The sequence below is a fragment of the Culex pipiens genome, chromosome 1, assembly GCF_016801865.2.
Source record: "Culex pipiens pallens isolate TS chromosome 1, TS_CPP_V2, whole genome shotgun sequence".
NCBI classification, from domain to species: Eukaryota; Metazoa; Arthropoda; class Insecta; order Diptera; family Culicidae; genus Culex; species Culex pipiens.
In genome coordinates, this window is record NC_068937.1 from 88,060,745 (window position 1) to 88,087,014 (window position 26,270).

A 26,270-nucleotide genomic window follows, 5' to 3' on the forward strand; every position below is an offset into this window, starting at 1 on the left:
ACCAAATTTACCATATTTTTAGCTTTCTTTGAAATTACCCCAGAATTCAAGCTGGAAACCTCAATACGACCGAATAAAAATCATTTCTTTGTACAATTTGTCATGAAAATACAACAACAGATTGGCCGGATATAAACTCGAGCATAAAACCCTGCTAAATTTTCGTAAAATAAAAAAAGACTTTCTCCAAAATTTCTGTATTTAATTCCCATTCAAACGCTGAACGCCGCCTACTGGCGTTTTTTTATGATTCTAATAAAATTATTTCAATACATTTCATCAAAATTTAACATACAGTTAAACCTCGCATAGTGCGCAGGCGTTACGCTTTGTTTTTCTTCGATTACTCCGAAACGACATAATATTTTTGCAATCTATTTGAAGCAATTTGTTCGCCTTGTTCCAATCTACAATTAACTTCAAAAAGATTGCAAAAATGTTATGTCATTTCGGAGTAATCGAAGAAACACAAAGCGTAACGCCTGCGCACTATGCGAGGTTTAACTGTATTCATGTTTCAACAAAATATTACCATCATTTAAAATATCTTAATAGGCGGTGTTCATCGTTTGAATGGGAATTGAATCCAGAAATTTGAGAGAAAGTCTTTTTTTGTTTTACGAAATTGGGTTTATCTCTCCTTATATTTAACCAAAACTGATACTTTTTATGGAAAATGGTTTTATGGTTCAGAAAACTGTTCTCAACAATGTGATTGATTCGAAAATGTTTTAAAATGACAGTGTTATAGGCAGAGGATTAGAAGAATAATTTTGGGAACTGTTTAGGTAAAACAAAGGTTTTTAAATGATATACTCTAAGTTTAGCAGTTTTTTATGCTCGAGTTTATATCCGGGCAATCTGTAGCTGTATTTTCATAACCAATTGTACAAAAAATGATTTTTATTCGGTCGTATTGAGATTTCCAACTTGAATTTTGGGGTAATTTCAAAGAAAGCTAGAAATATGGTAAATTTGGTATGGAAAAAAAATAAAAAATTTCGAATAGATCGAAAAATTTCACAAATGTTTCATGTTTTAACATTGAAAATCGGACCATTAGTTGCTGAGATATCGACATTAGAAAATGGTGGGTTGTTTGGGTGAGACTTAGAAAACATCAATTTTCCTGTTTCTTTTTCTTAAAGCGGCTGTATCTCAGCAACCCGAGGTCCAATCTTCAATGTCTCTTAGACAATTTTATAGCAAATTTTGTGATCTTTTCAAAAAAATATTTTCAGAAATGGTCATTCATGGTCACTATTTTTAAAAATCGAAAAACTGCAAATATTTCGCTGAAATCAAACTTTCGGTGGCTATATCTTGAAAACATAGCCTTTTATCAAAAAATCTGTAAAGTACTTTTCGATTGGAAATTCAATTTTACTTTGAAAAATTACGTCAAGTTTGTTTTTGCATGAAATTATTTTTTTTTCCAAAAATCACAATTTTTTCAAAAATGTATAACTCGGCGGCAGATTTTTTGACCATGTTACTCTATAGCTCAAAAGTTGCGGATTTTTGTCCCCTAAAACATATCAAAAAATCTCGAAAATAAAAAAATATGTTTTTTGGGAAATTGAGTTTTTGTAAAAAAAAGTTGATTAAAAAATCAGCAAAATTTTTTTCCGTGTACCTATTTTTTTCTCAATAGTCCTCAACAATACCTACAACTTTGCCGAAGACCCCAAATTGATCAGAAAATTCACTCAAAAGTTACAGCTGTTTGAATATTTACGTAGCATTTTTGTATGGAAAACGAAGTTGACTTTATAGCTGTCGGCCACCATAGCTAGTACCAACCACTAGTGTCTTCCTTTTTAACTACAAGGACTTCGCCGCCCTGGGCTCCTAAGTGTATGAAAGTATGGCACGGAGCGACGGCGCCGAGTACCCATATTAACACAAAGAATTTTAGAGCGCCCGCCGCGGGATTCGAACCGGCGACCTCTGGATTGTGAGTCCAGTGCGCGGTCCGATTGATCCACACGGGCGGGACGGCGGGCATTTTTGTATGGACAGCAGCCAAAATTGTATGGAGACTTGTATGGGTGAACCAATCACACAAAATAGCTTCTTTGGTCATAGGGAAGGCCCCCATAAAGTTTGAGCCAAATCAAAAAATACAAAAAATAAAAATGGTCGAAATCGGCCGATTTCGTAGAGATTTGCTCTAGAGTCTCTTGAGGCATATTCTCAAGAAGTTTGATGGAAATGAACATGAACCCATCGGTTTTCATCGAAAAAATCGAAAAAGCGAGTTTCCAAAATCGGGTTAAAGCATCTTGTAGTGTTTGTTAAGTCTAGCAAAATGTCATCATTAACTCATTTTCGACCGAATTGGTCTACGTCACAAGATAGCACACAGCAGACGATATGTTTCCCATTTGTTTTGGTAACTAAACAGAAACCTTATTTTATGTTTTTTTGTTTGTTCTTCATAAAAAAATATAGGTTTGTTTTTGTTTGTAGCAAATCTATACACAAACTCTTCACTTAAAGTTGTCTGAAATTAGGGACCTACATAGGGAAATGAAATGTTCTGGTAGAAATTTCAAACACCCAAAGTCATTCAAATTAAAGCTTTAAAAACTTGTAGTTTTTCTTTAATGCTGGCACTTTTCTCGTACCTAACCAGCACAAACATAACAAAAACTACCAGAGTATTATAAACATCAGTTTTTCAATACTTGTGATTGTTATAAGTCTCGTTTTTTTGCCAAAATTATTTTTAATTATTTCCAACCTTGTTCTTGCATGATCTTGTTGCTCGATTGGACGGCCAAACAAAAAAGTACGGGTCTAATTTTTCGGCTAAGGAACCATTTATAGAATGAAAAATTATAGAAAAATATTTTCAGCTTTGAGCAGCTAATCAGTAGGTAACGTTTCCATTTCATCTAAATATCTTATTATTATTTTTAATAAAAATCGCCTTCTTTAGCAACACGGTGGTTTAAATTAGTTCAACCGATCCGGATTTTTTTTTTGAAAACTGTGGTTTTTAGGAAAATCTTCAAAAAACGTTTTTTTTTCTACCACCCTATCCCGGCTAGGAAAATACGTGTTTAATTTACTTAAACATCTTTGGCTCTAAAAAAGTTGAAACGATTCATATAGAGTTTGTTTGAGCCTTGAATGTTTAAGTGTTAAACAATACTTAGGATTTATTTTACAAACTCATGATATCGAACTATCTTTAAAAAGTGAGCAAAATATTTTCAGAAGAAGAAGACTTTTTGAAAACAACAAGATACAGTATGTAAAAAAAGTATTTACACCCCTTGAGCACTATGCACATTTAGTGATGAAACATGTAACAACTTAAAGTTTGACAGAAACCTAGTACTACGTTTTGTTCAGAAACTCATGCCGAACATTGTGCAATAAAAAGCTCATGAAAAGATGATTTCTATAAAAAGTTATATAACAAATACTATTACAAAAATAAAAAAGGTGCAAAAAAAGTTTGTACACCTTTCGAAAAATTAACATAAATAAAGTTATTTGTTGACAAATCACCATAAATCCAGTCTCCCAACTCCAAATAGGCATCCTTAACTGATTAAAAAAAAAAATTGGATTGAATATAAAGTTTACTAATTACTTAGTATAAAAATTTATATAACTCTGGAAATTCTATATAAAACTTATCTAAACTTAATTTTGCAAACTTTCAATTTAACTAAATGTCAATATATTACCATATAATTGCTAAATAAACATACTGGAGTGGGTGTAACATCGTTTTGGGGGTCATTGTATCGATAGAATAGATTTTTCGTTGGAATTTCGTACCAACCCGGAATTACGTCGTCGGAAAATCCGCCGGCATCCGAACCGGTCCACAATTCATGAGTCAACCTATGTGGCATCGGAAAGGGCATAAAATTTCCGATCTTTTGATACCCATACATCTAGGTTTTCTATAAAACCCACGTTTTTAAATACCTAGGCAAAAACGTTGTTATGGTTTCGTTTGAGCAATCTGCCAAAAATGTATGGGCTTTCGTAATTTTTGTTCTCGTGGATCAAACTTACTTTTTGCCCAGGTATTTAAAAACGTGGGTTTTATAGAAAACCTAGATGTATGGGTATCAAAAGATCGGAAATTTTATGCCCTTTCCGATGCTACATAGGTTGACTTGTGAATTGTGGACCGGTTCGGATGCCGGCGGATTTTCCGACGACGTTATTCCGGGTTGGTACGAAATTCCAACGAAAAATCTATTCTAGCGATACAAAGACCCCAAAAACGGTGTTATACCCACTCCCAAATGTTTATTTAGCAATTGTATGGTAATATATTGACATTAAGTTGAATTAGAAGTTTTCAAAATTAAGTTTAGATAATTTTTATATAGAATTTCCAGAGTTATATAAACTATTATACTAAGTAGTTAGTAAACTTTATATTCAATCCAAATTATTTTTTTAATCTGTCAAGGATGCCTATTTGGAGTTGGGAGACTGGATTTATGGTGATTTGTCAACAAATAACTTTATTTATGTTAATTTTTCGAAAGGTGTACAAATTTTTTTTGCACCTCTTTTATTTTTGTAATAGTATCTGGTATATAACTTTTTATAGAAATCATCTTTTCATGAGCTTTTTGTTGCACAATGTTCGGCATGAGTTTCTGAACAAAACGTAGTACTAGGTTTCTGTCAAACTTTAAGTTGTTACATGTTTCATCACAAAATGTGGATAGTGCCCAAGGGGTGTAAATACTTTTTTTACATACTGTATACAGTCTGACAAACAGTCCACACGGAGAAAAAAGAGTTCCCAAAATCGTGAACAAGCGTTCATGAAAATGGGAACCACGAACAAAGTGTTCAAATCCCATGGTACGATTTTGAAAAACGTACCATGGCATTTGAACACTTTGTTCGTGGTTCCCATTTTCATGAACGCTTGTTCACGATTTTGGGAACTCTTTTTTCTCCGTGCACACTCCCGGTTAAATTTGATTGGATGGTACACCAAGCTGATGAAATTTTTTTTTTTTTTGAATAACCAATCCACAGCGTGACTCGATGACAATTCGACATTCAGGCATATCAAGTTTAACGACATATTCCGAAGGACCTTTACTTGACATGAGCAACAGGAAATCCCTTCCTCCAATCTCATAGTAAATAGAAAGAAATCCATCAACCCCGCGCAACCTCTCATAAATCCGCAGTCTTATACTTACTCGGTCTGTCTAGCTCGTTGATCAGGTCTTCCGTGTCGGTGTAGCTGCCGGCACTGGCCGGAAATGTCGTCACTAGGGCAACCAGTGCCAACAACACCGCTGTTCGTTTCACCATTGCCGTTCGAACGGAGGAAACAAGTGACTGCACCAGCCTTGGTTTGTTTAGCACTTTATCACTATCATTACTACTCCTGCTGCTGCTGCTGCTGCTGCCACGTGTTCGTCGCCCTGTCCCCTTCCAAGATCCGGTGGATTCCGTCACCGTCTTCCGTTGGGCACGGTTTCCGTCAGTTGGCAGCAGCATGCCTTGCTTCTTCCTCGATTTCTTCTTCCTCTTCACTTCAAACATTGCCAGTCCTTGACGACCTTCACGTTGGCGGCAAAATGTCATCACACGTGCTGCTACCGAGAGGTTATGTATTTGCGCACACAACTTCTTCGCTTCGCTTCCGGTTGAAGGCAAGCAGATCAATCACGAGTTCAAACACATCTTTCTACATTTTCGCAAAGCATTCCTCTCTCGTTTCACTCTAGCAGTGAAGCTATCAATAATGCAAAATCAAATTTATAGCCTCATTTTTTTTTCGATAATCCCCTGTTTTCCAAACTCCTCCGAGTCCCAGAGGTCGACCTTGGCAAAGTACCAGTACTACAGACGAATTACCATTCGATTCGCTTCCCCTGCTTGCCACTTCATTTGCATGTTGTTTCTTTCAGCGATCCCCGTACAACATTGTTATGACTTGGGAAGGCACCCAGCCTTTGGGGTTGGATTCTTGGGGGTGCATAAATTTTCGTCACTCACTCGCCTCAAGTGTCAACATTAGACACATTGTTTCCTCGTTGATGGTAACCAGTCCTCCGAGTTTGTTGGAGTCGTCGTTATTCTGTAAGGGAGTGAGCAAGAAAAAGAAAAAAGACGTTATCAGCATTTCCACTCCATCATTTGTGTGCTCTTTGATATGTGAAGAAGTATGATAACAAATGTATTTTTTACGGGAAAAGTCGTTGCTGGGAACATCGAGGCAAGACTACGTATTAAATGATAGATTTTTTTGAAAATCTTCAAGTTATAAAATGTATTGTTACTTTTGTGTTCATTGAATTAGGCAACCATAATAAAATTCCTTCCGTTTTAACCCCGTTCTCTCTCTTCAAATCTGGAAATGTATGGGGAAAACGTACTTGACTTTTTTTTCCTCGCGCAGCATTCCTCTGAGATGCTTTGTGAGCAGACTGTAAGTAGGACAACCACTCTGCTCACTTGTTATTCTCCGTGACTGACGTGAGACGTGACAGGTTCAGCAGTTGTTGGAATACCATTGCGAGAGAAGCTTTTCACAACAATTCCTGCGATTTATAATCGCATAAATAAAGAAAATGGCAAAGTTAGCTCGCCAAAACAGCGATTTCTGGGATTTTAATTTTTGCTTGAACGGAATTTTGTATTTTTAAAAACAAACTTTTTTCGACAATCCGTGTAAAGAAATTCCACATTGTTTCTAATGTTGTGATTTCTTTATCACGTTTCACTAGCATTGCAAATAAAATCAAATATTTATGTTTTCAATTATCAATTTTCAATTCTGCTCCCAATCTGAATAATCCGGTCTATCGCAATCACAAGCACCTTCAGCTATGCCAGTACAGTCCACCAGCACCCTAATAAAGGATGAAGTTAACGAGCCGTGGATATTTAAATTTTGTCAGATCAACCCAGAGGATTAGCTGAAGTCCTCGACGGAGGCCCTAAAAAATTTGTCCCACCGTCTAACGTCTCGAAGTTCAATGTGCTGTCCAGTCTCAAATCCATTTATGTAATAGCATTATCCCAACGGATGGATATTGAAATCTTAAAAGAACATGAAAATAATTAAATTACCGAACATCGAGAGGGTCGGCAAAAAAGTTATATTTTGGTCGCCGTTTTGCGAACCAAAAGCATTAACGGATCTTCCTTTGGTAAGTTACATTTTTTTTCCTAATGTTCGTCTCGCCGGCTAAGCAAAAATGGTTTCCAAGCAGTTCCGGTGCCATTTTTGGAAGAGCGAAACAAATTGAAGTTTGGGAAGACTGTAAGAGAATATTGTATTGTCGGTTGACAAAGCATGCTGATAAAATTTGTCGTGCTTACGGGAAGTTTTGTGAAGCCAATCTGAAGAAGAAACCATGTCAAGATATTTGTTTGGAAAGATTTGTTTTTATGAACTTTGAATCAACTTTGATTAAAGAATTGTTTATAATTAAAAATAATTTTGATTGACACTGAAAATATTATAAAATATGTCAAATGAATTAAATATCTGCTGAACTAACAAGCCGATTTTAAAAATAAAATAATAACTGAAGAAAAAAAAACAAAATTTAAAATACACACATTGCTATGATCTTAAAAGAATTTTAATTGAATTGCAAAATCAAAGAAACTAGAAAAGAAGGCAATTCTATTAAGAATTTGTGGTGATTCCAATTCGTTGAAATTTAAGAACTTTTTAAGTAATTCTTTTTTTAAAGATTTCATTATTAATTCGTGTAACGTCAATGTCACCACTGCCAGACTGCCGTTGAAGGAAAAATCCAGACTCTTGAGATAAAAGAAAACAACCAAACGACCGTCATGAATAATCCATTACAAAAATTGCTTAACGCTACGTAGCAGTGTCACGTTGGCTGTCGCCATTGCAAACCTAATAATGGACCTCCTTAAGGGTTCGCGCAACAAGCAACAATAACCATAGCGACGAACCATATCCTGAGAAGCTCACGCCAAGGTGGATGCTGGATGTGTGTTTGTGTTAGTGAAGTAAGACAAGCGGAAAAACGGATACAATAAAACCGGCAGGGATCGGAAAATAATGTTCAATTTTGTGGAAATCGATGTGCGTCCCCCAAACATAACCTTACTTTTCGCTTTTCGCTTAGTGTGGGATTGGAAAGATGCTGCGTCTGATGATATTTGGGATATTTCTGGCTATCCTGAAAATTTCACAGCTTTTTTACTGTGAAAATGTATCGATCTACTTTGAGACAAAACAAGTCAAGCTACTTTTCCCAAGCCTGACAAGTGCGATCTTGTGAATATTTCAAGTGGGATGTGTTTAACCAAAAGGTACGCGACCATTACGCGTTCACATTACTGTTTACGCTCTCATGATTTTTTCATGGGCTTACTAGGTAACAGCAGTGTATTTTTCGACACAGAGGACCCATAAGGACTCAATCTGTGCATCACCAGCCTAGAATGACTGTATGAAAACTTTGTTCAACGGTTTTGATGTAACTTACCGTCAGTGGGGGTGACTATGGGTCAAAAAACGATACACCTCTCGTAATTTCTTAATAACAAAAACAATTTAAATAACATCGAAAGTCTTTCAACGTAGATTTGTTCTTAGATAGTTTACTAACATTTTCCCAAAATATGGTGGATTTTGATGAAAACTACCATAAATGTCAATAAATTGAAAACTGACCTAATCTCACCCCTAAGAGAGGGTGACATTGGGTCGAATAAAACTAAAATGATGCTCAAATACAACGATATGGTAAAAACAAGTCATCCAACAGTGTTTCTAATTCGAGGAAATCGTATTGACATGCTACAATGTAGTGAGTAAAAAGTAGAGATTTTCAAACATTTGGGTAGTTTTCAAGCAATTCCAACAAAAATATTAGAAAATGATTTATCGAGGGGTCATTTTTTCCAAAAACGTACCTCAACTTTAGACAACTGCCATAAAACAGGATTTGTTCTAGGAACGAGATTTTTTCAGCGAAGTCATCTTAAGATGTCCCCTACACAACCCCTTTAACAGAATTCAGTTTCATTGAGAATAACCTGAGAAATAGTAAAATTCGTAAATAATCACTTTGACCCAATCTCACCCCCAGACCCAATGTCACCCCCACTGCTGTATGATGATGTATATTCAGATATATTTCAGCATATTTTTACACTCTGGTTTTCGGTCATTTGTAGCTCAAATTGCCAATTTAATTAGACTAATTAGACGAAAGTATCCAAACCTTGAAAAAAAATCATTAAAAACATGAATTTAATGACAAGTCTACCATCACTCATTGCTGAAGCTGAAGAAAAGCTGTATATTTTTATTATCATCTAGAACAAAATATTTGCTTTAAAAATTAACAAAACCAGGCAAAAAAATGGCAGGGACAAGTTAATTGAAGCCATTTCTATACTTGTGTTTTACAAATCGGCAAAAATACATGTCTAAACAATGCATTCAAAAGCATGTTTGCTAAATGAGGTGGAATTTTTAATGATAGATAAAAATGTCTGTTATGATACATCCTTTTATTAAAATCTAAACTGAAACAAATATGTGATGACGATAGCTCTTCAGGTCACAGCATCATTTACCTGACTGAACCACTGGCTTAACACTGGAACGCCCAACGCATGTCCAACTTACACGGACGCCCAAGCCTCCCAAAAAAGGTGGAACGGTAACTTCAACTCGCTGGTTCTCGGGCATTACTCAACCAATCTGGACGATTCTTGTTTCCAGTGATATGTAAGAATGCCTAGATGATCCTAAAATTTTGCAGAACTTGATTTGAACAAATCTGTAATTTCTGCGACCGAAAACATCGTTCCACCTTTTTTAAAAAGACTGCCTCCGCGGAATATTTGGCGAATTTTTTTTACACGCGAAAAAAAAAGTTGGAACGATGTTTTTGATCGCAAAAATTATAGATTTGATCAAATCAAGTTCTGCAAAGTTCTAGAATCATCTGCACATCCTAACAAATCACTGGAAAGAAGAATTATCTTGATTGGTTGAGTTGTGCCCGAGAACCATTGAGTTGAAGTTACCGTTCCAACTTTTTTGGAGCCTTGGGCGTTGGAATGTTAATATAAGATCCTCGTCATGACGAGCTTACTCGATGACCCGTATAACCAGGGGTGTGTTTGATGGGCTTGAGCTAGGTAGATGCGCATTTGGCTGAGGGCGCCTACAGTGCATATATGATTTTTAGGGCGCTGACAGTCACTAACTGATATGTGAGGCGCTTATAGTGGAAACGTATTTTTAAACTTAAAAATAAAACAAAATCCTAAAGTACCTAAACATACACATGGTTCTTGATGGTTAATAAACAAAGCGTAGATTAAATTAAAAATTAAAAAAAAAAATATGGTAAATTTACCTATTTTAACAAAGTAGTAGAGCAATTCTCTACGAAATCGGTCTTTTTTCTTCAATTTCAATTTTTGTATTTTTTAATCCGACTAAAACTTTTTTGGTATGCCCAAAGAAGCCATTTTGCATAATTAGTTTGTCCATATAATTTTCCATACAAATTTGGCAGCTGTCCATACAAAAATGATGTATGAAAATTCAAAAATCTGTATCTTTTGAAGGAATTTTTTGATCGATTTGGTGTCTTCGGCAAAGTTGTAGGTATGGATACGGACTACACTTGAAAAAAATGATACACGGTAAAAAAAATTTGGTGATTTTTTTATTTAACTTTTTATCACTAAAACTTGATTTGCAAAAAAACACTATTTTTAATTTTTTTTATTTTTTGATATGTTTTAGAGGACATAAAATGCCAACTTTTCAGAAATTTTCAGGTTGTGCAAAAAATCATTGACCGAGTTATGATTTTTTTAATCAATACTGATTTTTTAAAAAAAAATCGAAATTTTGGTCGCAAAAATTTTTCAATTTTTTTTTTTATGTAATATTGAATTTGCAATCAAAAAGTACTTTAGTGAAATTTTGATAAAGTGCGCCGTTTTCAAGTTATAGCCATTTTTATGTAACTTTTTTCGAAATAGTCGCAGTTTTAATTTTTTTTTAAATTAGTGCACATGTTTGCCCACTTTTGAAAAAAATATTTTTGAAAAGCTGAGAAAATTCTCTATATTTTGCTTCTTCGGACTTTGTTGATACGACCTTTAGTTGCTGAGATATTGCAATGCAAAGGTTAAAAAACAGGAAAATTGATGTTTTCTAAGTCTCACCCAAACAGCCCAACATTTTTCAATGTCGATATCTCAGCAACTAATGGTCCGATTTTCAATGTCAAAATATGAAACATTTGTGAAATTTTCCGATCTTTTCGAAAACAATATTTTCAAAATTTTCAAATCAAGACTAACATTTCAAAAGGGCCAAACATTCATTATTATGCCCTTTTAAAATGTTAGTCTTGATTTGAAAATTTTGAAAATATTGTTTTCGAAAAGATCGGAAAATTTCACAAATGTTTCATATTTTGACATTGAAAATCGGACCATTAGTTGCTGAGATATCGACATTGAAAAATGTTGGGCTGTTTGGGTGAGACTTAGAAAACATCAATTTTCCTGTTTTTTAACCTTTGCATTGCATTGCTCCGGCAGAAGTCTCAGCGGTTAGTCGTGTTTTTTCGCGGTGTGTTTGGTGCGTTTTTCACGGCGATTCCGAGGCGTGTGCGAGCGGACAAGCCCGTTCCGGTGGTCAGAGAGGCCACAATCTGGTCGTCGTGGACACGGCGGCGGTGCAGCAGCGGAAGAGGAACGAGTTCCTGCATCCGAGCAGCAGCAGCAGGAGGAGTGAGCAGCAGCGGTCGCGGAGGCAGCTGAGGCGAGAGACGGTCGTTGGTCGGTGGAAACGGCCCCGGAGAGTCGACTGCGGTCGGCGGACCAGTTTTCGGCCAGGCCAGGTCGGAGACAACCCCCGTTGTTTACGTGGCTGGCAGCAGGCAGCACAACAACAACAACAAGCGCGCGCAAACGAGCTTCCCGCGCATCCCGCTGCGGGCGGCAGCCAGTGCGGCCAGTTCGGCGGTGAGTGCGAAAGGCGAGTTTTTTGTTAGCGTTTAGTTTTTTTTTTTTTTTTTTTCTCATAGTTTTTTTCTCGGTTAGTTTTTTTTTTCCTTTTCTCCTTTTTTACTTTTGCGTTTAGTTTCATAATTTTCATTTTCGTTTAGTTTATCGCGTTTCTTCGCAAACATGGATCCGACCAAGTCGGACCATGAGGAATCCGATTTCGATTCAACCCTTGAGGGTGACGAGGACGTGGAAATGGAGGACTCCGTTTTGGGAGTTCCTTCAAACACCACCAACAGGGACCTCTTCCTGAAGGATAAGAATGATGGCGGTAAAGGGGGATCCACGGACGGGTCTAAGAGGACGAAGCGAAAGCGTCCTAAATCAGATCCGAATCCGGTTCCCCCTCAACCACCGATTCCTCCCTTGACTCCAGACCCGATTCCTCCCTTGACTCCAGACCCGATTCCTCCCTTGACTCCAGAACCGATTCCTCCCAATCCAGATCCAATTCCTCCTAAAACACCGGTGCCGAATCCGGATCCAAATCCTCCCCCGCCCCTGAATCCTCATTCTCAAAAACCGATTTCTCGTCCTCGTCAGTATCAAGAGGGATCGCAAACGGAATGGGTGGTCTTCTTCCGGCCCAAACAGAAGCCGCTAAACTTTGTACAGATCACCAAGGATTTGCAGAAGCACTATCCTGGGGTGGTCGAATGTACCAAGCTGAACAAGAGCAAGCTCCGCGTGATCGTGAACTCCGCGGTGCAAGCTAATCAGATCGTAACTGATCTGCGGTTCAGCATTGAGTACCGTGTTTGGATTCCGGCCCACAAAGTCGAGATCGACGGCGTGGTGACCGATGACAGTCTGTCGCTTGTCGACCTCTCAAGGGCGGTGGGACGCTTCAAGAACCCTAAACTTCCAGCTGTGGAGGTACTCGAGTGCCGGCAACTGGGCAACGTCACCACCGAGGGTGGCCAGAAGAAGTTCATTCCTTCTGCCTCGTTCCGGGTGACTTTTGCAGGGTCAGCTCTGCCGGACTACATTGAGCTGTACAAGCTTCGGCTTCCAGTTCGATTGTACGTTCCGCGAGTGATGAGCTGCGAAAACTGCCAGCAGTTGGGACACACCAAGACCTACTGCAGCAACAAGAGCAAGTGCTCAAAGTGCGCCGGCCCCCACAAGGACGTGGATTGCCAAAAGCAGGCTGAAAAATGCCTGCTTTGTGGCGGGGAACCGCACAAAACTCGACAGTGCCCAAAGTACAAGGAGCGCGAGGACAAGATGAAGCGATCCTTGAGGGAACGCTCCAAGAAGTCCTTCGCGGAAATCCTTAGTCAGGTGACCCACCCCAATCGCTTCGCTCCTTTGGCGGACGAAGATTCGGGGGACGAAGATTCCGATGTGGAGGTCCTCTTCCAGAGAGACGAGGAAAGTGACTCTTCCGGGCCAAACCCGAAGCGCAACAAGGCTTCCAAGTCCAGGAAAGCCGCTGGCGGCAAGGGTAAGGAAAGTGACTCGTTGAACTTCGAGGAGGATTTTCCTTTCGGTCCGTCGGGTAAGCCCGCTCCGAAGCCGGCACCGAAGCCGGCACCGAAGCCGGCACCGATTCCTCTCAAGCCGCTGAAGCCCGTTCCCAAGCTGCCAAAGATCCCCCTAAAAACGGTTCCTCAACCGAATCCGATCACCGATGCCTTCAAAGGAGTCCTTCCTTTTTCCACAATCGTGGAATGGCTGTGCTCTTTTGTGAGTGAACCGACGCGTTTAATCATAAAGCGGTTTGAGCCTCTCGCTAGACACATCGGGAAACAGCTTGCTAGCACGACGCCCCTCTTGTCGTTCATTTCCTTTGATGGGTAATACACCAAAAACGAAAAACGGCATCTCCTTTCTACAATGGAATTGTAGAAGTTTAACCCCCAAGTTAAACGATTTTCAACAATTCGCATTCGAACGGGACTGTGATGTGTTTGCGCTGAGCGAAACGTTTCTTATCGGAGATGAGACGCCAGCTTTCCGGGGGTACAACATCATCACAGAGAGCAGGGCAGGGCCAAATAGAGGTGGAGGCGTACTGATTGGGATCAGGAAATGCCACACTTTTAGAAAGATCACGCTCCCGAAGCTAGGAGGAATCGAAGCAGTCGCAGTACAGGCCAGGATCAGAGGACTGGACATTTGCATTGTGTCCGTCTATGTTCCCCCACAGGTGTCGTTAACTCGACAAAAGTTGTGGGGTATGCTTGAGCTGTTGCAGGCACCGCGACTAGTTCTGGGTGACTTTAATCTTCACAGCACCGAGTGGGGAAGTCACAAGACAGACCCTCAAGCATATCTGATTCATGAACTGTGCGACGACTTCCAGATGACCCTCCTAAACAGGGACAAGCAAGTTACGCGGATTGCAACACCACCAACGCCAACTACGTCTGGTACGAAGGCGAGTGCCATCGACTTGTCGCTCTGTTCCAACAGTCTGGCAGTTCTTTGTGACTGGAACGTGCTTCAAGATCCTCGTGGCAGTGATCATTTGCCGATCGCTATTCTGGTTAGCCATGGCCCACAGCAATCGACAACGGTGGAGATGCCTTACGATCTGACGCGAAATATCGACTGGAAACAGTACGCGGAGGCAGTCTCCATTGGAGTTGAGTTGCGAGCAGGGTTGGCACCGCTTGAAGAATATGCGTTTCTGGCTAATTTGATCTATGACAGTGCGATACAAGCTCAGACGAAACCCGTCCCGGGACCATACATCCGAACGCGCCCTCCACTCCCCTGGTGGGACAAGGAGTGTACGGATCTCTCGGCGGCCAGGTCTGTAGCTTATGTGGACTTCTGCAAGTGTGGAATCCGAGCGAACTTCCAAAAGTACAGAGCTCTTGATCGCAGGTACAGTAATACTCTGAAGCGGAAGAAGCGAATGTACTGGCGGGAGTTCGTTGAAGGACTACCAGCAGATACGTCCATGAGCACTCTGTGGCGCGTTGCGAGGGCCATGCGTAGAGGTTCCGTTCCGAACGAGAGTGTGGAAAAATCGGACAAGTGGATATTGGATTTCGCCAAGAAGGTGTGCCCGGACTCGGTGCCGACACAACCATCATTCGACGTTGTTGATGGGAGCGATGCTAATCCTCCCTTCTCGATGGTAGAGCTCTCCATAGCACTATTGACGGGCAACAATACTGCTCCTGGTCCGGACAAGATCAAGTTCAGCTTGCTGAAAAATCTTCCGGACGTCGCCAAGCAGCGTCTGTTGAATCTGTTCAACACGTTCGTGGAGCAGAACGTAATTCCACACGAATGGCGACAGGTCCGGGTGGTTGCCATTCAAAAGCCCGGTAAACCGGCATCCGACCACAACTCGTATCGTCCAATCAGCTTGCTGTCGTGTCTACGCAAGTTGCTGGAGAAGATGATCCTCGACCGCCTCGAACCATGGATGGAACGAGAGCACTTGCTGTCTGACACGCAGTATGGCTTCCGGAGAGGCAAGGGAACAAGCGACTGTCTAGCCTTGCTGGCGACAGGGATCGACATAGCCCGTGGTAAAAAACAGCAAATGGCTTCTGTCTTCCTAGACATCAAGGGTGCGTTCGATTCAGTCTCCATCGATGTGTTGGGAGTAAAGCTGCGGCGGAGCGGTCTCAATCCGACGATGTGCAACTTCCTCATCAACCTGTTGTCAGAAAAACACATGCACTTTGTGCAAGGTGATCTGGCAATCACCCGGATAAGTTACATGGGTTTGGCACAAGGCTCACGCCTTAGTCCATCCATGTATAACTTCTACGTCAGCGATATCGATGATTGCTTGACCGGAGACTGCACCCTTATACAGTACGCAGATGACGCAGTGGTTTCAATCGCTGCCAAGAAGGAAGTCGATCTGCTAGAACCCTTGCAAGATACCCTGAACAACTTGGCCCATTGGGCAGTTGGAAAGGGTATTGAATTCTCTCCGGAGAAGACGGAACTGGTCGTTTTTACGGGGAAGCATGAACCGCCGCAGCTCAATCTTTCTCTGTCGGGAAAGACTATCGAGCAGTCGGACCACTTCATGTACATGGGTACCATCTTCGATCAAAAGGGAACATGGGGGAAGCACATTAACTACCTGAAGCAAAAGTGCCTGCAAAGAACTAATTTTCTGCGCAGCGTCTCTGGCAACCGGTGGGGTGCTCATCCTTCTGACCTGCTTCGACTGTACAAGACAACGATACTCTCGGTGCTGGAATATGGCAGTTTCTGCTTCCAGTCAGCTGCGAAATCACGCTTGTTGGTTCTCCAGCGGATACAGTACCGAAGTCTTCGCATTGTCTTGGGATGCATGCACTCAACTCACAACATGACCCTCGAGGTTTTGGCGGGAGTGTTGCCTCTGCGAACCCGTTACTACGAACTGTCTTACCGGTTCCTGATCCGGTGTGATTATAGGAATAAACTGGTAATTGACAACTTTGAAACGTTGCTGAACCTTCACGTTGAGTCTCGGCGCATGCTTCTATACTATGACTTTATGTCATCGTGGGAGTGGAGCCCGAGCACAACGGTACAGCGCACGCCTTCGTTAACCAACAGCACCCTGATTGGCTTCGACACGTCCATGAAAGCCGATACTCGCGGTATCCCAAACCATCTTCTGCGGGGAGTTGTACCGTCGATCTTCGCATCAAAGTACAACCATGTTCCTCCAAACAACAGATTCTTCACCGATGGCTCCAAGCTCGATAGCTGTACGGGCTTCGGTGTATATCATGAATCTTATCAGCTGTTCTTTAAGCTGAAGGACCCGAGTTCGGTTTACGTCGCAGAGTTAGCCGCGGTTTACTGCGCACTGCGAATCATCGAGACCATGCCACCTGACCACTACTTCATCTTCACCGATAGCTTTAGCTCTGTTGAGGCTATCCGGTCTCTGAAGCCGACCAGGGAGTCTACGTTTTTCCTCACGGAAATACGCAAGACTTTAAACAACCTGGCGGCTCAGTCCTTCAGCATCACGGTGGTGTGGGTCCGCGCTCATTGCTCGATTCCGGGTAATGAGAAAGCGGACTTGCTCGCCAAGAAGGGTGCTGAGAGTGGGAACATTTTTGAAAGGCCAATTAGCCTACAAGAATGCTACGGTTTTCCGAGGCAGCGTGCGCTTCTGGATTGGCAAAATCAATGGGACGGCGACACCAAGGGACGTTGGATGTATTCCATACGACCTAAGGTGCAAAGAAAAGCCTGGTTCAAGGGGATGGACTTGACGCGTGGATTCATCAGAACGATGTCCCGCCTTATGTCGAACCATTACTCGTGCAAGGCTCATCTTTACCGTATCAACATGAGTGATACGAACCTTTGCGACTGTGGGCAGGGTTATCAGGACATCGACCATCTCGTATGGGCGTGTCCAGATCACCAGGCTCACAGAATTAAGTTGAAAGATACCCTCAGGGCCCGAGGAAGACCACCAGAAATCCCGATGCGAGACGCGCTATCTCAACTAGACCTTGATGTTCTCTATCCTATCTATCAGTTCCTCTCAGATTCCAAAATATCTATTTAGTTTTCTTCCAGTTAGTTTTCTTTCAGTTAGTTTTCCTTCAGTTAGAATAACTCGCCTTCACACAAAGCCGTCGTTTCTGGTTGCACCGGAAGCAAAGCAAGATCGCCCCAGCAGCTGGACACCGAGTTGCGGCTGAGGACAAAACGCAAAGGCCAGCAGAGCCAACCAAGACCCCTACACAATCCCCCTTCCCTTCCCACGCCTTGTCTTTAACATCAATCCCTTCCCTACTAACCCCGAGTAGGCCGCGGGTAATCGGCTCCCCTCCCACTAACATTTACACACAAGATCCTCTGTAATTATTAAGTCAAATGTAATTACAAAAGCCGACTCGGTCCTAACCAGGTCCCAGTACCGAAAAGGACCTAATAAAAATAATTTTATGAAAAAAAACCTTTGCATTGCAATATCTCAGCAACTAAAGGTCGTATCAACAAAGTTCGAAGAAGCAAAATATAGAGAATTTTCTCAGCTTTTCAAAAATATTTTTTTTTAAAAGTGGGCAAACATGTGCACTTATTTAAAAAAATGAAAAACTGCGACTATTTTGAAAAAAGTTACATAAAAATGCCTATAACTTGAAAACGGTGCATTTTATCAAAATTTCACTTAAGAACTTTTTGATTGCAAATTCAATTTTACATCGAAAAATAAAGTTGTATAATTTTTGCGACCAAAATTTCGATTTTTTGAAAAAATCAGTATTGATTAAAAAATTCATAACTCGGTCAATAATTTTTTGCACAACCTGGAAATTTCTGAAAAGTTGGCATTTTATGTCCTTTAAAACATATCAAAAAATAAAAAAAATTAAAAATAGTGTTTTTTTGCAAATCAAGTCTTAGTGATAAAAAGTTAAAAAAAAAAAATCACCAAATTGTTTTTATCGTGTATCATTTTTTTCCAGTGTAGTCCTTATCCATACCTACAACTTTGCCGAAGACACCAAATCGATCAAAAAATTCCTTCAAAAGATACAGATTTTTGAATTTTTATGCATCATTTTTGTATGGACAGCTGCCAAATTTGTATGGAAAATTATATGGACAAACTAATGATGCAAAATGGCTTCTTTGGGCATACCGAAGGCACCAAAAAAGTTTCAGTCGGATTAAAAAATACAAAAAAATCGAATGACCGAAATCCTAGAGAACTGCTCAGTACATATGTAACGAATTCTTTTGCGCGCAAACTAGCAGCAACTTAAGCGCCACTCTTCCAAGAAGAGGTTGCTGAAGCGTGTTTCGAGTCCCGGCTTGAGGCTCTCTCACAGGGCGGGTTAATAGGGCAAAAAATCCGAGATCACATGACACTTCCAAGTGGCTTATCCGTTTCCCAAAACTAAACTACTATTGTATTGATTTACCGCAAAGAAAAGGATTAAACGAAAGTTCTACCGGCGCAAGAAAGTTCAACTAATTCTCCCAACCCAAGCAAAGAACGTGACACAGCTCAATCCATTAAACACAAGCCAGCTTATATGTGAAAAGACTCAAATTTGCTTGTATTTCCGTGTATTTTGGGCCCTAAGCTTTGCTTGTGTGACGTCACGTTTCTTCTTTCTTACAGGGGTTTTCTTCGAGCTCAGTTTAAAATCCGGTTAAAAAGTGCAGATCTGACCTTGTTTGGCGGTTCCACCGCGATTCAGCTGGCTGGCAGGATCGGCAGGACAGGAAGCATGAACAGGTTCTTTGTAGACAGTTTTCGCGTAGTCCCACGTTCACGCGTACGGTCGGTCGACCAGGTGGACTCACCACGCGCGTGCGTAATCCAACAGCACGGACACTCCCGCGGCGACGTTTTGCCTTCCTCACCTCACTGAGGCAAGGCTATAAAATCACTCAAAAATTGAACTTTTTAAATAAGCCTCCCAGATATACCTTTACGTATACATATCGACTCAGAATCAAATTCTGAGCAAATGTCTGTGCGTGTGGATGGACGTAGAATTTTTTTTCTCACTCACTTTTCTCGGAACTGGCTCGACCGATTTTGTCCGGATCTATGTTTTTGGATTTGCCTTCAGGTTCTTTAAGTCTTTTTTAAATTTCATCCGGCTTGGTGCAGTACTTTAAAAGATATGTTCGAAAAACTGTTTTGGTTGATACTAAAAAGGGTCATTATTTACATAATTTGAAAGCTCCGGCGGATAGCTGTCGGAACTTTACGCTCAATGCACGCACACAAACACTGCAGTGCTTTCAAATGGTTCATTAAATTTATCATACCTAGATGGCAGCACTCAGATATATAGTGTCTTTACTAAGTAAGCGTTAGCCAAAGCTTTCGTAGTGTGTGGTTGCAAGGCTTTTAGGAGGAAGGCAACAACCACCTTCCGGTGGATTAAGTAACGTTTTTCACCACAATTTTGGAGGTTGGCGATTGACGTAGCGGAGACACACTTCCGGTCGAGCAGTGCGTTAGTTCGTAGCACCGCCACGAGGTGCGCTCCAGTTGCTTGCGAGCGTCGGGTGCTTGCTTCGCGCGATGTTTTTGTGGAGATCCCTGCGTTCACTACGGGGTGGCGTCGGTTTTCCCAATGAGTGACGCCCAGTCACGTGGTTAGGGTGGTTCAACCTAACCTCGAACGGATGTTTCGAGCCGCGAATTCGGTCTCGCGCCGCTCCAGAAACCGCTCCAGACTCGCTCCCACGTTGAACAGTGGGTTTTCGCCTGTTCAACAGCAAAGTAATCTCACTTTCTAGCAGTTTACAATCATTTAGCCAGCACTGCTTACCTGATCTTTTTTGCGAACTAGATTTTATTGATCGGTGTGCGACTTCAAAAGCTTGGAATTGGCTAAGCTCTATATTTGAACACAATTCAATGTAGTTTAAGATTTTAATATAATTTAGGAATTCTTACTTCGACTTTGGTCAGCAGAAAGCACGTGCTAACCACTTGCGAACCTAATGTAACGTTGCGGCTCACGAACTAATACAAAAAATGCTAAAATATATTAGTTTAGAAGAAATTCCTAAGTCTGTCAATCAAAAAACTCACTATAGATTGACTTTAATCGCACCACTAGTCGCACCACTAATCACACTTTCACTGACTTGCATCCGCTGAACTTAACTGGCCAACAGTCTCCACTTGAATATTCTAATCCCCGATGTAGAACATTTCTACAGCAAATTCTTGCTACACGAACGACATCCGTGTGATAGAATCGTCATTACATCTCCTTTTCTCATATGGCAATCAATAGGGGCATCCTTATCACACACATTGAGTGGATACGATCGGGTTTTCCCGTTTCTTTCCCATTTTTCTATTGCACCAAATTTTGGTTTAAGACACGCTTTGCCCATCTTTTAACAATTTTACGGATAGCCACGGCCAGGGTAATGAGATCTCGATCGTGAGTGCCGAAATGAAAAGAAATGAACCACAATTGCTTCCTCTACTCGGTAAGAGATGGCTCTCAAATGCAAAAGCTTTTATGATTAGCAAAAAACCACGATTGAGGCATAATAATTTCTAATGGGGTAGTTAAGGGTTACACATATATAACTTAAGTTTAATTTTTGGGATTAAAGATTACTATTTTTGCATAAATTTTAGTTTTGGTACGATTTCTGCTGATATTTTTTTTCTGTGATTTTGAATCAATATTATTAGAAATTAAAAAAAGTCTTGTCGCAAAAAGAACGATACACGCCTGTGAATCCGTTGCCGAAACCGCAAGGTTTAAGAGGGCTAGATTATAAGGTGTTACGTCGATTCCGCATTATCAGAAATAAAAGTTATTTTATGTTTTTGATTTTTTTTTTTCATTCAAAAATGTACGCACCTTCCCGCGAATTTATTTTAGGAAAACATAATAAAAAGAATTTCAAAAATTCTTTAACGGTTAGTAAGGTAATTCGCTTGGCTAAACACTTGCTTGAAAGTGTCAAAGATTTCAAGAACCTATAGGTTTGAAAACATTATTTAGTAAACTTCAAATATAAGATCAAAACAGACAAACAGTGACTTTTGCCCTTAACATACACAAACTTCACATTATTTTTGAAAATTCATAAAATTGACTCTAAACCTAGTCGTAAACCCTTTCTTTGTCCCGTCCTACTCGATAATGAAAATGCCCATCCCCCAACGTGGACAAATAAAAATGTTTTGTCTGCAGCGTGGAAAAACGCAACCCATTGCAATGAAACAATAGAATCTTTTAGTTATTTAAAATTTTTAAGGTCGCACCTATCATAAAAGATAACTCTATCTACACATAATTAAATTTTATCCATTTTGGAATTGATAATAAAAACTGACTCTCGCGTATTCAATCCAGAAGTCAGAATTATATATTAACAGGGTATCCAGATCCACGGTATGTTTCGGAGAACAAATCTAAGATAAAAGTGAATATTTTTTATCGATTTCAATGTATATTTCTATGGAAAAATCACATGAAATTGATAGAAACACGTACATTCATATTTATCAAATTTGTCATGAACATGCCTTGAATGACTTGAACGGGACCATCCATAAACCACGTGGTCACTTTAGGAGGGTATGGTGACTGTCCACGATCCATACAAACAAGTTTTTTTTTTGTATGGACAATTGTCCACAAGGGGAGGGGGGAGGGTGGTGGAGGTAACAGATTCCCAAAAAAGTGTCCACGTGGTTTATGGATGGTCCCAACTTGAAAATAACATATAAAAAAATCCTTATTCAGTTATCCGAAAAACACAATTACTTAATAAGGAAAGGAGGCAGAATTCTTAAAATAAAGGAATTTCGTACTTTTTTTTTTTATTTCAGTGTATGGCTTTTGAACTTTATCTTTGCAATCAAATCGGAGAAAACAGATTGACTAGCTCTCAATAGAATAATCTGATGCGATTTAGTATTACCTAAAGCGTCCAATTTCCCAGGGTTACAAAATTCCCGGGAAACGGTAAATTTTAAATTTATCCAAAATTGTTCTTATATTGGTTCTGGTTAATATTCTTTAACAAAATTGTATAAAATAGCAACTTAAATGATCAAATTAAGTGCGAGGGTCAATTAATGCCTAAACTGCTTGCAAAAACATTTTCAAGAAAATATATTGATATTCTAAATCTATAGACTGTTTCTAAATTTACTAGTATTTTTTTTGCAGTGATATTTTTCCAATCACAGTCTTTTGACGGCGAGTAAAATGAATCCATGCTTCAAAACCATAACATTGCTATACATTATGGCTCTGTGAACAGTTTGAGAGAATATGATAAAGAATAATATTGAGACGACGTTGAAATGAAAATAAAAAATAATGAAGAAAATATGGATTTGTTGGCAAATTTTTTTTCTTGAACAAATCTTACTTCTTTGAGCTCATGAATAAATAGATAAGCATTGAATTCACCTTAAATATCAACTTTTTCACTTGAAATATCATTTTCATAAAATCACCTTCTACATAATACGAAGTAGTTTTTTTTAATGATTCAGCTTAATAAATGATTTCGTCTAAAAGAATTTTCATAGCAATAAAAGTAGTTCAGTTCATATTAAATCTCTTACGCCCTTGTTAGCTCAAGTTTTTTTTCTTGATATTAAACTGTTAACACTTTTTAACAAATTTGCCAATTTTTTTTATTTGGAATGACCCTCTCTGAGACATCAATTGATATTTTTTTCAATTTTCATCCAATTTGGCCATGGTAAACAAAACCGTAAAAAAACATAATTTGATCTTGGCAGAACAGGATACCTAAGTTTCAAATGATATAACAACAATTTTTGTTTAAAAAACTAACCAGAATTATAATAGTTAATTTTCATTTCATAATATCGTAATTTTTGTTGCTCAACGAATAAACAAGATCCCAGTTGTGAAAGCTTCAGAAACTAATATTTTTTGAAATATTTATACTTTGATATGAAATTTTCAGGCGAACTGAATGGTTATAAGAACAATAAATCGAAATGAATAAAATAAAATTAAGTTTTTCATTACTATTTTTTTGAAAATTTAAAAAAATGTGCCAAAAAGTTAAGAAAATTATGAAATTATATTATGTGCAATTATCGTTACTTTTAACGGCATTGCTTTATTGAGACAAAAAATTGATATCAACATTTTATTTAATTTCTTTAAAAAAAATAAATATGAGCATTCAAAATGTCTCAGTTAACGCTTCCTATTGTGTAACTAAGCGAAATTTGCATATCTCAGCTAGTAACGAACAAATACTGATATTTTATTATGAGAACTTGTTCCGAAAATTGTTCTTAGAGATCTAATTGATAAAGTCTAGGTTATACAAAGTGGAATCAAATTAGATAATTTAGAAGAATATGTGCAATTTGCATGGATTATGTATATGTATTAGGATGTAACAAAAATTACATTTTGGCGGACATTCAGAGGTTTGTTCCGGTGGTCATACTGAGCTCAAATTCCAAATATGAGCTTGATTGGATGTAACAGGAGCTGGTGCTTTGCATTTGAATTTTAAATGGGATTTAACCCGTAAAAAGATTTTTTTTTTCAAAAATGTGATTTTTAAGGCACTTTGGCCACTGAAGCGCTTATTTTCAACATCATTGGCGTGTAGGCCCGATTCTTGCACATCTTTTGGTATATATAACATTGATTTTTGGGGCACCCCGGAGCTCGGTACAGACCTTAAAAGTTTGGCATTTTTTCGAAAAATCGATCCCAGCATAATCAAATGGTGTCTCGGACGCCGCGAGATGCGACGTATATCTTTTTTACGATTCAGTAGCCAAAGTGCTTAAAAAATATAATAAGCATATTGTTTCAATCAATTTTCAGTGACTTTCCAAAGAAAAATCTGATAAGATCGTTATAAAATTCTGAGATTCTTAGAAGAAGTTGCACTTGGGGCTAAATATTATATTTCAATTTACCCCTCAAAATTTCGGGAAATAGACTTTCTTACAAGGTGCAAAATATCAGACCTACCTTATTTATCTAGGAGAACTCTAAATAATCACACCGTGTACATTGTACACTGTATGACTTAATTAAAATCAAACTATGTTTCATTTCCCATATCAGTTCTCGATCTATAAAGTAAACGAAATCACTTAGTAAAGTCCTCTACTAGAATAAAGTTGCCACATAGAGCGATTTATTTTGAGTCCCTATCACTTCGAAAAAAACCTTAACCAGAAGCGAAGATCTCTTTCATCAAAAAATAAAACAGCAATAAAAAAATTAATATTAATGGTACTGATTTCAAAAGTATTCTTTTTTTCAAAGCTTCGGGGTAAATGTTCCGAAAAACTCTACCCGCCAAAAATCATCCTCTGTTAGAGGATACAAAGAGTAAGTCAGCCTACACAAGTCATCTGTTGGAAACATGTTGACAAAGCGATGCATACTCAAATCTACCCATAAGCACACCCCTGTTCAATTTTTTTCAGCCATAAGGGCGCCTCCAGTCAAATTTTCATATTCAAAATATCAATACAATTTTTTAAGTCGTAGGGGCGCCTCCAGCCAAATTTTCATATTGAGAATATCAATACAATTTTTTAAGTCGTAGGGGTGCCTCCAGTCAAATTTTCATATTCAGAATATCAATACAATTTTTTAAGTCGTAGGGGCGCCTCCAGTCAAATTTTCATATTGAGAATTTCAATACATTTTTTTAAGTCGTAGGGGCGCCTCCAGTCAAATTTTCATATTCAGAATATCAATACAATTTTTTAAGTCGTAGGGGCGCCTCCAGTCAAATTTTCATATTGAGAATTTCAATACAATTTTTTAAGTCGTAGGGGCGCCTCCAGTCAAATTTTCATATTGAGAATATCAATACAATTTTTTAAGTCGTAGGGGTGCCTCCAGTCAAATTTTCATATTCAGAATATCAATACAATTTTTTAAGTCGTAGGGGCGCCTCCAGTCAAATTTTCATATTGAGAATTTCAATACAATTTTTTAAGTCGTAGGGGCGCCTCCAGCCAAATTTTCATATTGAGAATATCAATACAATTTTTTAAGTCGTAGGGGTGCCTCCAGTCAAATTTTCATATTCAGAATATCAATACAATTTTTTAAGTCGTAGGGGCGCCTCCAGTCAAATTTTCATATTGAGAATTTCAATACAATTTTTTAAGTCGTAGGGGCGCCTCCAGTCAAATTTTCATATTGAGAATTTCAATACATTTTTTTAAGTCGTAGGGGCGCCTCCAGTCAAATTTTCATATTGAGAATATCAATACAATTTTTTAAGTCGTAGGGGTGCCTCCAGTCAAATTTTCATATTCAGAATATCAATACAATTTTTTAAGTCGTAGGGGCGCCTCCAGTCAAATTTTCATATTGAGAATTTCAATACAATTTTTTAAGTCGTAGGGGCGCCTCCAGTCAAATTTTCATATTGAGAATTTCAATACAATTTTTTAAGTCGTAGGGGCGCCTCCAGCCAAATTTTCATATTGAGAATATCAATACAATTTTTTAAGTCGTAGGGGTGCCTCCAGTCAAATTTTCATATTCAGAATATCAATACAATTTTTTAAGTAGTAGGGGCGCCTCCAGTCAAATTTTCATATTGAGAATTTCAATACATTTTTTTAAGTCGTAGGGGCGCCTCCAGTCAAATTTTCATATTGAGAATATCAATACAATTTTTTAAGTCGTAGGGGCGCCTCCAGTCAAATTTTCATATTGAGAATTTCAATACAATTTTTTAAGTCGTAGGGGCGCCTCCAGTCAAATTTTCATATTGAGAATATCAATACAATTTTTTAA

The 26,270-nt window shown here is 39.0% G+C and overlaps 1 protein-coding gene across 1 annotated transcript in view; it reads right to left on the bottom strand.

Moving 5' to 3' along the window:
* Positions 1 to 26,270, bottom strand: part of LOC120425820 (titin) — a 222,520-nt gene that overhangs the window by 120,479 nt on the left and 75,771 nt on the right. The window contains exon 2 of the mRNA XM_052706601.1: positions 5,202 to 6,088. Coding sequence (XP_052562561.1) covers positions 5,202 to 5,592 — 391 coding nt within the window. The 5' untranslated portion in view covers positions 5,593 to 6,088. The remainder of the gene's footprint in view (positions 1 to 5,201; positions 6,089 to 26,270) is intronic.